The sequence below is a fragment of the Musa acuminata genome, chromosome BXJ3-8 (genome assembly GCF_036884655.1).
Source record: "Musa acuminata AAA Group cultivar baxijiao chromosome BXJ3-8, Cavendish_Baxijiao_AAA, whole genome shotgun sequence".
Classification (NCBI taxonomy): domain Eukaryota; kingdom Viridiplantae; phylum Streptophyta; class Magnoliopsida; order Zingiberales; family Musaceae; genus Musa; species Musa acuminata.
The window spans coordinates 46,337,351-46,350,303 of NC_088356.1; the positions used below are offsets into that span (position 1 = coordinate 46,337,351).

The following is a 12,953-nucleotide window of genomic DNA, read 5'->3' on the forward strand; positions in this document are numbered from 1 at the left end:
TCTTTAAAGTTCTTGCAACGAAGAAGGTGCAACAGAGAGAGAAGATTGAGTAGCCACAACATGCACACGCAGTTGTTGTCATTTTTATTTCTCCTCCTCCACCTCCTACCATCTTCTTCCTCGGTGTGAAACGAGTGTGGAGACCCGAGTCAAGATCATTTTCAACTGCTGGTACATGGGGGAATTGATGGACCTACGTTCGCTGTCTTTATATTATTTCCTACCGTGGGCCACTACTAAATGCAGTGGCAGTCAATAATGTCTAGTACTATAGCAAAACCACACCAAGAACCATGCGGTTATGCCTAAACATGTATCTACCTACTATGTTGCAGGCTTCCGTGCTCTTTTGGATAGTATGTATTTTCTTTCCCTGATGGATTTATCTGACATAGTTTTAAATGCCTACAGCAGAAGCCTGGCAGGATCGGCATTGTTGCAGGAACCTGCTTCTACGACGTACACCTTAAACCTTTCATTTGTATCAATTAATTCCTTCTTTTAGCGTTTTTAATAAGGGTTGAGTAAAGAAATGAGACAGCAAACTAAATGTAAATGGTGCACCTGCAACGCCTGGTACACCTCATTTGGGTAGAAACTGCGACTTATCACGACGCCATTTCACTTGATCCAACTGGGAAAACCCCTGTTCAAAGTCAAAACAAAAGAGTTGTCACGCATAAGAACAAACAGTTGAAGCGCGCTTTGTTTATTCCCACGTCTACTTATACCTGCCTTGGTGGTCTTCTTTGGCACGCAGATATCCCTCCACAAGCCCGTGATGGCCGCCACTCCGCCTCTGCTCGTCTTCCTTCTCCTTGCCTTAGGAGTGCTCTCTCCCCGTCCCCACGTGGCGGCCTCTGATGTATCACCCAGCGGCGGCGCTGCAGCCAATCCCTTCACCGCGAGGGCGGCCCTGATCCGGTATTGGAAACGAATGGTGCCCACCAACCGGCCCCAGGCAGACTTCCTCCTCGCCAAGCTCTCCCCGCTCTCCGCCCTCGACTCCGCCACCTTCTCGTCGCTCGTGGCCGACGACCCCTCCGCCCTCTCCCGCCGTCTCCCCGCCCTCTGCGCCGCAGCTCGCCTCCTCTGCTCCCCCGCCACCGCCAACACCTACTCCGCCGCCGCCCGCAAGGACGACTCCTCCGCGTTCGCCTCCTACCAGAACTCCAACTTCTCCGACTACGGCACCGGCGCCGCCGGCGGGCGCAGCTCCTTCAAGAACTACTCCGACGACCTCAACGTGCCCGTCGATACCTTCCGCCGCTACAGCCGCGACTCCACCGGCCACAACGACTCCTTCGCCTCTTACTCTCCTGAAGGCAACGTTGTCACCGCCAACTTCACCAGCTACGGCTCCTCCGCCACTGGCGGTGCCGGAGACTTCGCATCCTACGACCACGAGTCCAACGTCCCCGACCTCAAGTTCACCAACTACGATGCCGATGCTACCGGCCGGCGCCGGTCCTTCTCCAGCTACTCGGATGACACCAACGCTGGAGACCAGTCCTTCGCCGGCTACGGCAAGGACGGCAACGGCGTGCCCACCTCCTTCACCAGCTACGCCGACAACTCCAACGTCATCGGCTCCTCCTTCGCCGGCTACGGCGAGGGCGCCAACGGCGCTAACGACTCCTTCGCCTCCTACGGGTTCAATGGGAACGTGCCGGAGAACAACTTCCGGTCCTACGGCGACGGCGGCAACTCCGGGTCGGAGCGGTTCACCAGCTACCGCGACCAGTCCAACGTCGGTGACGACAGCTTCACCTCCTACGCAAAGGGCGGGAACGCCGCCGCCGCCGACTTCGTCAACTACGGGAACTCCTTCAACGAGGGCAGCGACTCCTTCAAGGGCTATGGCGAGGGCTCCTCCAAGCACAGTGTCACGTTCAAGAGCTACGCCGCAGATAACACCTCCTTCAAGGCCTACGCCAAATCCGGCGTCGACTTCAAGGCCTACAGAAACTCCTCCGTCATCCCCTCATCGTCCTCCTCCGACGCCGCCGCGACAGGCTCTCTCCTCTCCCTCCGGAAGGCTGGCGGAAGACCGGCGAACCGGTGGCTGGTGGAGCCGGGGAAATTCTTCCGTGAGCGCGACCTGCGTCGGGGGAGCGTGATGCCAATGCCGGACATCCGGGACAAGATGGCGCCGCGGTCCTTCCTCCCGCGCTCGATCGCGGGGCGGATCCCGTTCTCCGCCACCGAGGTCCGGCGGATCTTCGGGATCCCGGCTGATACGGCGCTGGGGAAGGCGGTGGCGGACACGGTGGCCGAGTGCGAGCGGGCGCCCAACCGCGACGAGACGAAGCGGTGCGCCACCTCGGCGGAGGACGTGATCGACTTCGCTGTCTCCGTACTTGGAAGCGACGTGGTGGTGCGGAGCACAGCGAACACGACGGGCTCCAAGGGGAACATCCTCATAGGGAAGGTGGGCGGGGTGAATGGCGGTAAGATCACCAAGTCGGTGTCATGCCACCAGAGCTTGTTCCCATACCTAGTATACTACTGCCACTCGGTGCCAAAGGTGCGGGTGTACGAGGCGGAGATCCTGGCTGTCGAATCGAAGGAGAAGATCAACCACGGCATCGCCATCTGTCACTTGGACACGTCGGACTGGAGCGCCAGCCACGGAGCCTTCGTGGCACTGGGGTCCGCGCCAGGGAAGATCGAGGTGTGCCATTGGATCTTCGAAGGAGACATGACGTGGACGGTCGCCGATTGATCCACCCAATCAGCCAGAAGATCTGCCTTCCCACGACACCCCTAAGCGTGTGCAGCTTTTTCAGTTAACTGGTCTTTGCATCGATCATCAATCTGCTCGGGTCCGTTCGATCCCGTTGCGTGGGTAGCTGCAGTCAATAGTTAATTCTTTAGATAATTAAAATGGTGCACACGAAACTGGAGAACTGATGCAGTTTCATGCACAATGCAGCCTTTTTCACTTCCAAGAAAAATCCACATTTGATCCAAAATACCATGAGACACTAAGAGACTATCTTGTCTTAGTTCAGGGCTACCATTAGTATCGAATTCAAGGAGCCATTTACACAGAGTCATCCTCCTGCAAGTGGAAATATTATTTTCATGATTTAAATCCTGAAAAGAAAGATAATGACGGGAAGAGGGATCAGTGTTGTTACCTGGCCACACGTACACATTCTAGACTGTTCGCCCTTGGTGCACAGCTTTCAACCCGGAAACACTTGGTAGCGGGGACTGAAGGCGGGGTGGGGGGGCCGATCGCTTCCTTTTTAAAGTGCTCAATGGTGCCTACTCTGAATGAAGATTAAAAATTCTTTTTGTAGGTGTAATTCATGCAATGCATCACTTGTAGGTCATCGTGTCAAATGAGGCTAAGTCTGCTTGGTAAAATGTCACTGTTCTAAAACAAGTTTCTGAGGCCCAAGCAACCCTTGCTGAAAGTGGTTCATCTGTTTCCTACAGCCAATATGATCACATATCTGTTCTATGGGTCCAGAAGATGCCTCAAGGAGATGGCCGTAGACATGTCATCGTAGGTGAGTAGGGTTCCCAAAACCAGCTTGACCATCGGTTGAGGCAATGATTCTTGGATTTTAGAGCACTTCCATCAAAAAAGCACCTTATTGATCGTGAGCCCCTTTAAAAAGAAACGTCTCTGCTGACAACACAGTAGATTCAAGAAAAAGAAGTCTACTGACAACACAGGTGATTTGGCAATCATCTTATCATATCTTTTACTCCTCTTTTAACTCAGCTTTAACAGCTCAACTTTGACCTAATCTCCTTTTTCCCTTTCTGTCCCTTTTGTTCCTTGGATTCTGACAAATAGGATCGACTCATGACATCAATTATAAAACTAAAGTAACACTTCGAACAACCTTTTGTCAACTAGGTAAGGCTTCAACAAAAAAACATAATGGCATGTGAAATCCAGACACACTAAAACTAAACTTACAGCCACATACTACAGGTTGAGGCATCATTACAAAGAACTTATTAGGACAAAGTTATGTAGTAGTTAAAAATACTAAAACATTCACTTTCTCCAAAGCAATATTTTATTTTGTCATCCATCAGGGTGATCAGGCCTCAAGTGGAAGACAGGGTAAGAAGCACATGAGGCATAATTCCATCCCAAGAATCATTGAGGCCATGTGCCACTCTGTCCATGAAAATAATCAACTCTATGTAGTAAGCAGGATCATCATTATTCAACCGTACTGATTGGTATTAGTTGTAGAACATCTGAGTCAGACCAGGAAGATGACAAGGGTTCTTTTTCTTTTGAAAGGTCTCACATGCCATGGCCCACATGAAAAATGTTCTTTCAATACATTTTGAAAGGTCTCTAATTACTTGAGCAGTAATGGATGATCAAGTGAAGTGTTCAAATAACAAGAATTGTCTACAACTAAGCTTTTCCATACATAAGGAGGCTCTCCATGCTACAAGCTAGAGTCAGAACAAAAATCAAAATTTTCAATGAGTGATTTCAGTACTTACATGGGAGGGGTCTCTATGATATGGAAAGGCTAGACCTTCAATTTTATTCTACTAATCTTTCAAAACACATCCAGAATAATCTGTTTTATCCTATGAAAGTCTACTGGAACTAGCACTATGTATATGGAAGACAGGAAAGAACAAATGATCAAAAGAACATTGCAAAAGAATCACTGTCAATTCCTCTCTTAGTAGCATCTCAAAGTTATGTCAGATGACAAAAGAAATCATATTTTTATTACCTGAAGAGCAAACTTGTAGTGGATGCTCATATGGCTTACAATCCTACATTTCTCAGGGGTGCTACTAGTTCAAACATGGTTCTTTTGATGGTCAGTTTCCGAAGTAAGAAAATCTTATTCTGAAGGTGGTTCAATGCACAATATGGGATTTGAGGAGGATCATTGCATGCAGCCTTACCCCTGCAAGTAGAAAGTTGTTTCAATGACTTGAACCTGATCACACAATCACTGTGAGACCATGGTAAGCTTGATCCTTCATAACCCATGTGACCGGTGGCGGAATCACACAATGTCTCTTCTCTTGCAAGGATAGACCTACGTACATTAATTCTTTGCAGATGACATATTGGCATGAGTCTTGAGCTCTAGGTCATCATTCTTATCTTTTTTCACTTCTTCCTTTCCATTTCCATTATAGGGTAACCATTCCCTTATGTCACTGAACCCTGATCTCCAGCTTCTCAAAGTGGCCCATCTCTGAGAACTGCATTTAAATCCAAACCCAGATATTCCACCTTCTAAAAGGTGCAGTTCCATCTTCTAAAAGGTGGAAGTCCGCCTTCTAAAAGGTGACCTCCTCCAACATGTGCATCTGATCACAGCATCCAAGGTGGGACTCATCCATTACTCCAACTTCAGTGAAGGACAAGCTGCCACAGGTCAGAGACTAAGTTGGAGATGCAAAGCTAGGAAAGTCCATAGTAGCATGAAAAAAAGAAGAAGAAAAGTTTGCTCACCACCCACCCCACTTAACACACCAACATTTTCTCCTTGTGCTCCCAACAGTATACCCTCTTCTTTCCAGTTCTTACAATGTCCTGAACTAATAATTTCTTCCTATACCATTTGCTTCTTAACCCACCAACTGACCTGGTTCGCTTCGGCTTCGGCTTCACCCTAACCCAACTGGTCCACATTCTGTGTAGCTTAAAGACTATAACAGCGAAAAGTAATCAAGGATGATCACTGTTGCTCAACAGATCTATGAGGCAGTCAAAAACTACATAACTGGTGGATTGAGATACAGCTAACAAGAATGTGACATGACAGAACCTAGATCAATCAATGAGTCATGGGATACAGCAATGTTCCACATACCACAATTTGCAACTGTAACAAGACATGTGGGACACAAAAACACTCGATGACACATTAATCAACATGTAGAAGGAACATCAAAATAAACGGAAAATAAAGAAGCCTATCTCTCAGGGAAATTCAGAAAGATTCTTATCTGGCGCAGGCTACTTAACCATGGTGAAGGGGTTGCTGTTTCTTCATGTTCTTGCTTTCTTGTTTATTTTGTGTGTTTTTATTTGCTGTTTAATGTTTCTTTTGCTCAATTTATTTATCTTGTCTGCCATGTCCATTTGTGCCTTCTATTTCTTTTATCCTGTATCTTATTTGTTTCTTCTCTTGTTTTCTCTCATTTGTTTGATTGATCAGTGGTAAATTTTGGGTTGTTTAAGTTGCACGTCATTCTCCTCTTAAAGTAAAGGAGTGGCGAATGAAAAATCCTAAAGGGGAAGTATTCATAAAAACCATATCCTAAATCTGTTGGATAAATATCAGTAGTTTTTTTATCAAAGTTCATCAAGTAAACAACAATCTGAGTACCACAACAATGTCATATAAAAAGCATAAGTATATATGTTGATGGTTCACGACAACAATGGGCATATCCTTATTCCATATTAATGCAACAAATGGAACATCAAGAAGACCACCATGACAGTAAACCACATATACATGTAACATCATTCAATCTAGCAACAACCACTGGTCACTAAATATGTAATCAAATCAAATAATTAAGTTAGGAATTATTATTTTTCCTTACTTGTCATTTAATTTAGAAAATCTTAATCTATTTTCTTGTTTGTTATTACGAATTAGAGAATAACTATTAAGCATTCCAAATAGGATGATATCATATTTGTTAGTATATTAAATAGAAATAATTTATATTAAATAAATATAAAAATAAAAATAAATTTCCTTTAATGGAGGCTCACATCCTCCTATTTAAGGAGAGGGATTTCTCTCGTTCATTCCATACTTAGCCGAGCCTAACAGCGGGAGGAACGAGGAGTTACACCCTGTTGACGAGAGATATGTTTCCCTACCTTTCTTGAAAATAAAAGTTTTAGTTTTTATTTTGATTATTTAAATGTTGAAAGTTTTATAATTTGAAAAATATTTATCAATTCTTTAAATATCAAATTTTTTTATTATTGCATTAAAGCCAATCAGTTGAAATTTTTATAATGTTCTTTGATCCATGTTTAAGGTTTTTATTTTTAGATTTAAACATGTTAAAAATTTACATGTTTTATGTATTAAATATATGATATTTCTTGGCATTACAACTTATCTTTAATCTCATCTGGATTATAATTTCTATTAGATTAAAATATGTTATCTAAAATTTTGATATTCTTTTATCTAAAATTTAAAATGTACTATTTTGAATGATTTAAAATTTTATTTGATTAGAATATGTTAAAATTATACATATGTTAGAAAGTATGATTTCTATTTGAATTTAGAATGTTATTTACTTGTATTAAAGCTTATCTCCCAATCTATTTTTTAATGTGTTATTATGCTTTTGTTTATATAATTGTTAGTGAATATATGCTATGGTATGAAATTGAATATAAATTGGATTGAAATTGCTCACAGACCATGCCCAACCCATAGGTCAGGCCACAGCCCACTGGCCAGGCCCAGTCAGTAGACCAGGCCCAGCCTGTAAGCCAGTCCCAGCCCACGGATCAGGCCTTGGCCCGTAGGCTAACCCAGCCCAACCATCATGAGCGGTCACATGCGACGCACATGACCAATCCATAGGCCTGGGCTGAGCCAATTTTATGTAATGCATGTCCAGTCATTTGTAATGCACATGACCAGTAGATGGACTGACCCAATCTAGCTCAATATTGTTGTTGGATTTGAGCCCAAATATTGATTGAACTAAACTAGACTTTATTAGTCTAGATCGATTTAGGATGATTCTAAATTGATTGACTTATTCAAGTCAGTTTAATCTAAACTGAACCTAATCTAATCCAAATTATACTAGTCTAAGGTGGTTTAAAACTAGTTAAATGAGGATTAAATATCAGTTTAGTTAGGTTCTAGTAAATTGAGTTCAATTGGATCGATTGAACTAGGGTTCAAGTCAATTGAGAGCTAATTTGTATTATTTGATATTGATGATATTTGAAAAAGATGTTTTAAATGTGTTATTTCATCCCGATATAGACATGACCAGTGTGAGATTATGTTATTTCTCTGCCGAGAGTAGGTAGAGTGATTCCCTTCGAGGATTAACGGGTCGTCAGATGTGACGGTTGGACGGTTCCTCCATCCGCTGTTGGGAGGAACGTGTACCCACTTTGGCGGGTGAGGAACACCACTCCATCCGATGTTGGGAGTGGGATATGAGTTTGCCTCCATCCGCTGTTGGGAATGAGATATGAGTTTGCCTCCATCCGCTGTTGGAAGAACACAAACTCATCCCGTAAGATAAAACCTCTCCATCCGCTGTTGGAGGAGTGCTCTTTCGGATATTTGATATACGCCTCCCTCTAGTACTAAATCGGATTCCAATGGAGAACGGACCTTCCTCTACCGATAAGTAGAGCCACTTAAATGATTCTTGAAGTTAACATCACTATGTTTACTTTTCTACTTGTAATTTGATGAATAAATGAATTGTAATAAATATTTATAAATGATGAATAAAGTAATGTTTATCTACTTGGCTCTAAATGTATGAAAAAATATGAAAAAAAAAAATACAGGATGTGATAAAATATATGAGCAAATTAACCAGAAAGACAAACTACATATTTATTGGGGGAGTTAAAATTGAACCCAACAGCATAGTATATATATTAAGGGAGTTTCTATTAATATCTCAGTGACACTAAAATGACTGCCTAGATCATTGAAAACCTCACCAATCTTTAAAATATAAATCTGATACCTAAGGTAGTTAATTCAAGTAAACCAAAGCAGCCACTGCAAATAATTAAGCGCAGAAGAACAACTGTAAGAACAAACCCATAGAATTTAACTAAGATGCAAGAAATAGATTGATGATGTGTGAATATTAAAATTCATATTTAAACTGATACAAATATTCAAAAATATGGCAATTCTAGATGATGATATTAAATAATTACCCACTTCTCACCAACTTCGCTATTGGAATGAGCTATGCCATGTCGACAAGTTTATATCATCTCCAGAAGGTAGCTTGCCCATAATCATACCAAAATTAACTTCTGCCTTAAAATGACCAACTAAGCAACTTGAGACAAAACATCTGAAAAATAAGAGAAACCATACCAAAATCATTTCAGGAAGCCACGCCTAAGAACAGTCAGTTTTCAGACACTCTTCAACGATGGTCATCAACACATTCGATCAAAGACATTATTGTCCTCTTTCACCATGAAATCGGCTGGATCTGTGATTATATACAGCCTCATTTGTTGATAGCAAGCCTCATTGATCCTTTAGACATGTTAATCTTTGCATTCTCAAGTATTACAGCTGTATCTGTCATCATAAATCCACTGTGTTTACAAATTTCCAAATTAAGTACTCCAATAACAGCATACATGACTCAACGAATATCAGGCAAAGGATGTCTAAGACGTAGCTAACCCAATTACAGGTCTGAAAGAAAACTGAAACAGATAAAAAAGAATTTCTACCCTGTCATCGCTTATTTCATAACAATATTGTCCGTTGTCTTTATTTGATACTAGTTCACAAATATTTCAAATCCATTTTTAAAAGGCATGATCAACAATTGGAGATTTCCACCTTATAAATCAGACATCATCAATCATACATGCCTTTTAACTGCAGCATGCTTTTCTGCTTGATGGATGATCGTAGCTGGCAAAGAGAGATTAAATCTTAATCAGCAGCTTTATTGTTCGCCCATCAACTGACAGTCAGTTAAACATATTTCAATTCCTTCTTGAATCGCTATATCAGAGTAGATATTTAAATACATTTAATAGTTATCCCTTTCTATTCACCTCTCATCTTAATTCTTATTCCTAGGTTTATAGACAATTGTATTTATGAGTCCCTTCCTCAACAGTCAACTAAGGCATAGACCTTCGGCAGCCCTACTGGCATGTCTATGACCTCAAATGTTCTAAAATATTAAATGCATCATAAGAATAACATCAAATTGATCTTGTCATTTTTACATTCCCTAGACTCTCATATTTAAGATAGCATAACCATCTGCTTGTATTCCAGATGTTACATGGATTTGAAAACATAGGCCTGAGTGAAATATTCTATCAGACTAGGAATTTCACATCAATGGCAATACTAGCATAAAAAGTTCCCTAGTGAATCCCCAAAATTGAGCATTATGCTCAAAAGCAAGCTTAAAATTGCATTATGCTCAAAAGCAAGCTTAAAATTGAAAACTTCAAAACGAGAACAAGAAAATCTAAACTGTTGATATAGTAAACAAAGTTAAGTACCGAAACTTAGAGAAAGTATTACATCCAGGCTTATATCCTTTATTATAAATTATGCATAGAAATAGACTTGCATGTTTTGTTATAAACTGTTGATATAGTAAACAAAGTAAAGTACCGAAACTTAGAGAAAGTATTACATCCAGGCTTATATCCTTTATTATAAATGATGCATAGAAATTGATTTGCATGCTTTGTTATAACTTCCACCTGATGATCCAAGACTAGTACTGCCAATATCCTAAGCTGTAAGCTACAGAATTAAACAAAAATAACACAGTTTTCAGATTTGTATATACTATTTTCCCATGATCCTTTGACCTTTTCTAGGAAAAGTGACCAAGTTATATAGACTCTGTGTTCCAGTTAGGATCCTATATATACCAAGAAGATGCACAAGGTCATGCCAACTAACTGAGTCATATTCTGGTTTGGCATAAAATGTCTAATCATAGGTCTCTTAGAAGCAGTTGCTGCCAATTATCAAAGTGATCAATTTTGTCTGTAGCAAAGCTATCCCATATTAGTGCCATAAAAAAGTTATCAATGCTCAAATTTAAAAATGGGAGTTGATAAAATAATCATAGGAAAATTTGATGCAAACAAAAGAAATTATAGCAGAAAAAAATATGTTGAAATATAAAAAACCTAAATAATCTAGGGAAAATTATTACAACAGAATGAAGCCAGAGGCAACAGAAAGCTGGGTATCATCTTCGAAAAAGTGCAGCATATAAGAACAATCTGTATGATGTCATAATGACATTCAAGACAAATTCGTATCATGAAATAGTGTTTATGTAAGATCTTTACATCATCTCATTTCTAAAGATTCTGCAAGTACCACTTCCATTATCAAGTTAAAATCCACATGTTTTCCAAATATCTCATGCTGACCTTCCATGTGATAAATCTAACTAAACTTATTAAAAACTGGTGCATGAATTAGACCCCACACTTAGCAAGCTATCAGAACTGGAGGTCCCCTCACCAATATTCCTCTTCATTTCTTGAATGATAATTAATGATACCCGCCATGAAACAGCTCCAACAAAACTTATCATTATAGTTTGGCAAAATGGAATATATAAACAAAAATTATTAAACCAAATGCATCACCAACACTATGTCAAGTGTCTCACGCTTCTTTTCTTGTTGCTTAACAGTTATTTTTTACTTTCTCAGCTTCAAAGTGAAGTATTAAGTCATCACGTTCACTGTAAATATATACACACATTGAAACTGTAAAGACCATAAGCTATGAACTAGAAATGGATGTCATCAAGATACAATGGAAGCTTATGACACATGCATTATATGTGCAAATATCCATGTGGAGTTACTGAATCTCATCCATCAAACCATATCTTAATAAAATGCCCTTCCATATAACTACCTTGCTCATTTCTGGCTGTGAAGACAATCATGCCAGTTTCATCTCCCACCAAAATTTCTGCTAGAAGCATGCGAAGAACCTGGTGTCTAGAGGGGTGCTCCTTATGGAGTCCTATCTTTGAACTCACCGCCTTCGTTGTGAGCATATGCCGATGATACCAGACCTAAGCCGATTAACCTTAATAAATTCCATATTCTCACGGCGGGCTCTGATTCAGCCATTTCCAGCAAACGACCGAACCATTACTTAACGGATTTGCAATTTTATGCAATGACCGGTAGGAAATCCAGTCATGCAGGGGATACATAGATCGCATGCTTATTATTATAAGAATTAGCATTATCCATCTGCGCTACCATAAACACTTCAATCATTTAATGATGGTCGATTGATACCTTAAGACGATCTAGTCTTATGCAAGCACATTCCGCAAAGATCGCCGAAAAATGAAATCAAGGAAAAAAAAAAAACAACACTGTTCTTCGCACCATTCTTCGATTATGTTCGATCTGGGATCACTGAGACCGAAATCCTGATAAAGAAATCAGATATCTCGAAGAATACAAGTCGCCATCAGTTTACCTACGGTGTACCGCACGACAAAAAGAAAAATCCGATCAAATCAAGTGCCGAAGTTGGCAATGCCAATTAAACTCGGGAAGAAAGAGCAAATTGCAGGAGATATCCATCCACGAGTTACAGATTCGCGTGAAGAACCCGAACGATTAATCAAGCCAAAGTAATGCAGAAGAAGACGATGGAACTGGGAGAAAGCACGACGCGCGAATCGTAGAATTAGGGTTTGGAGGGCATACAAGGGTTTTAGGTGGATTTTTCGCCGAGAGCAGAACAGTGGAAATGATGAAAGCTCGGGGTGGGCTGTGGGTTTAAATAGCCGTCGTGAGAAGAGCATCGGGTCGCGTGGCCGTGTGCAAGACGTACGACCGCAACTCGAATTCGAATTCGAACCTGAATCCGAATCCGATAAGCTTATAAGGTTGCAATGGCACTTGTGGCTGGGATAGTTAATCGGATCCAATAAAATAGCAGCGTCCATATAAAAATAAATTAATTAATTAATTAATTTGATATACTGTTATTAAGCTAAGAGTGTGAATGATCAACATAAAAAATGTTACTAAGCATTGATCCAATCCATCCACCTTAGGTAAATTAATGACAAATCCATTTCTGTGACCACAAAATAAGATAGAAGACATAATGAGCTATTAAAATCACCATAAGAAATGTCATCACGGTCTATTTCGTTACTTTTAATCCCGCTTTGTGATATAAATAATCTGT

General features: G+C 41.0%; 1 protein-coding gene across 1 annotated transcript; it reads left to right on the forward strand.

Annotated features, from left to right (window-relative positions):
* Positions 1–741: 741 nt before the first annotated feature.
* LOC135644566 (BURP domain-containing protein 12-like) lies at positions 742–2,975 on the forward strand. Its single transcript, XM_065162255.1, has one exon. It carries the CDS (start codon positions 782–784, stop codon positions 2,723–2,725), a length of 1,944 nt encoding a protein of 647 aa, XP_065018327.1. The 5' UTR covers positions 742–781; the 3' UTR covers positions 2,726–2,975.
* Positions 2,976–12,953: the final 9,978 nt, after the last annotated feature.

Coding starts and splice junctions, on each gene's coding strand:
- LOC135644566 (XM_065162255.1), top strand. CDS start 782: ATGGCCGCCACTCCGCCTCTGCTCGTCTTCCTTCTCCTTGCCTTAGGA.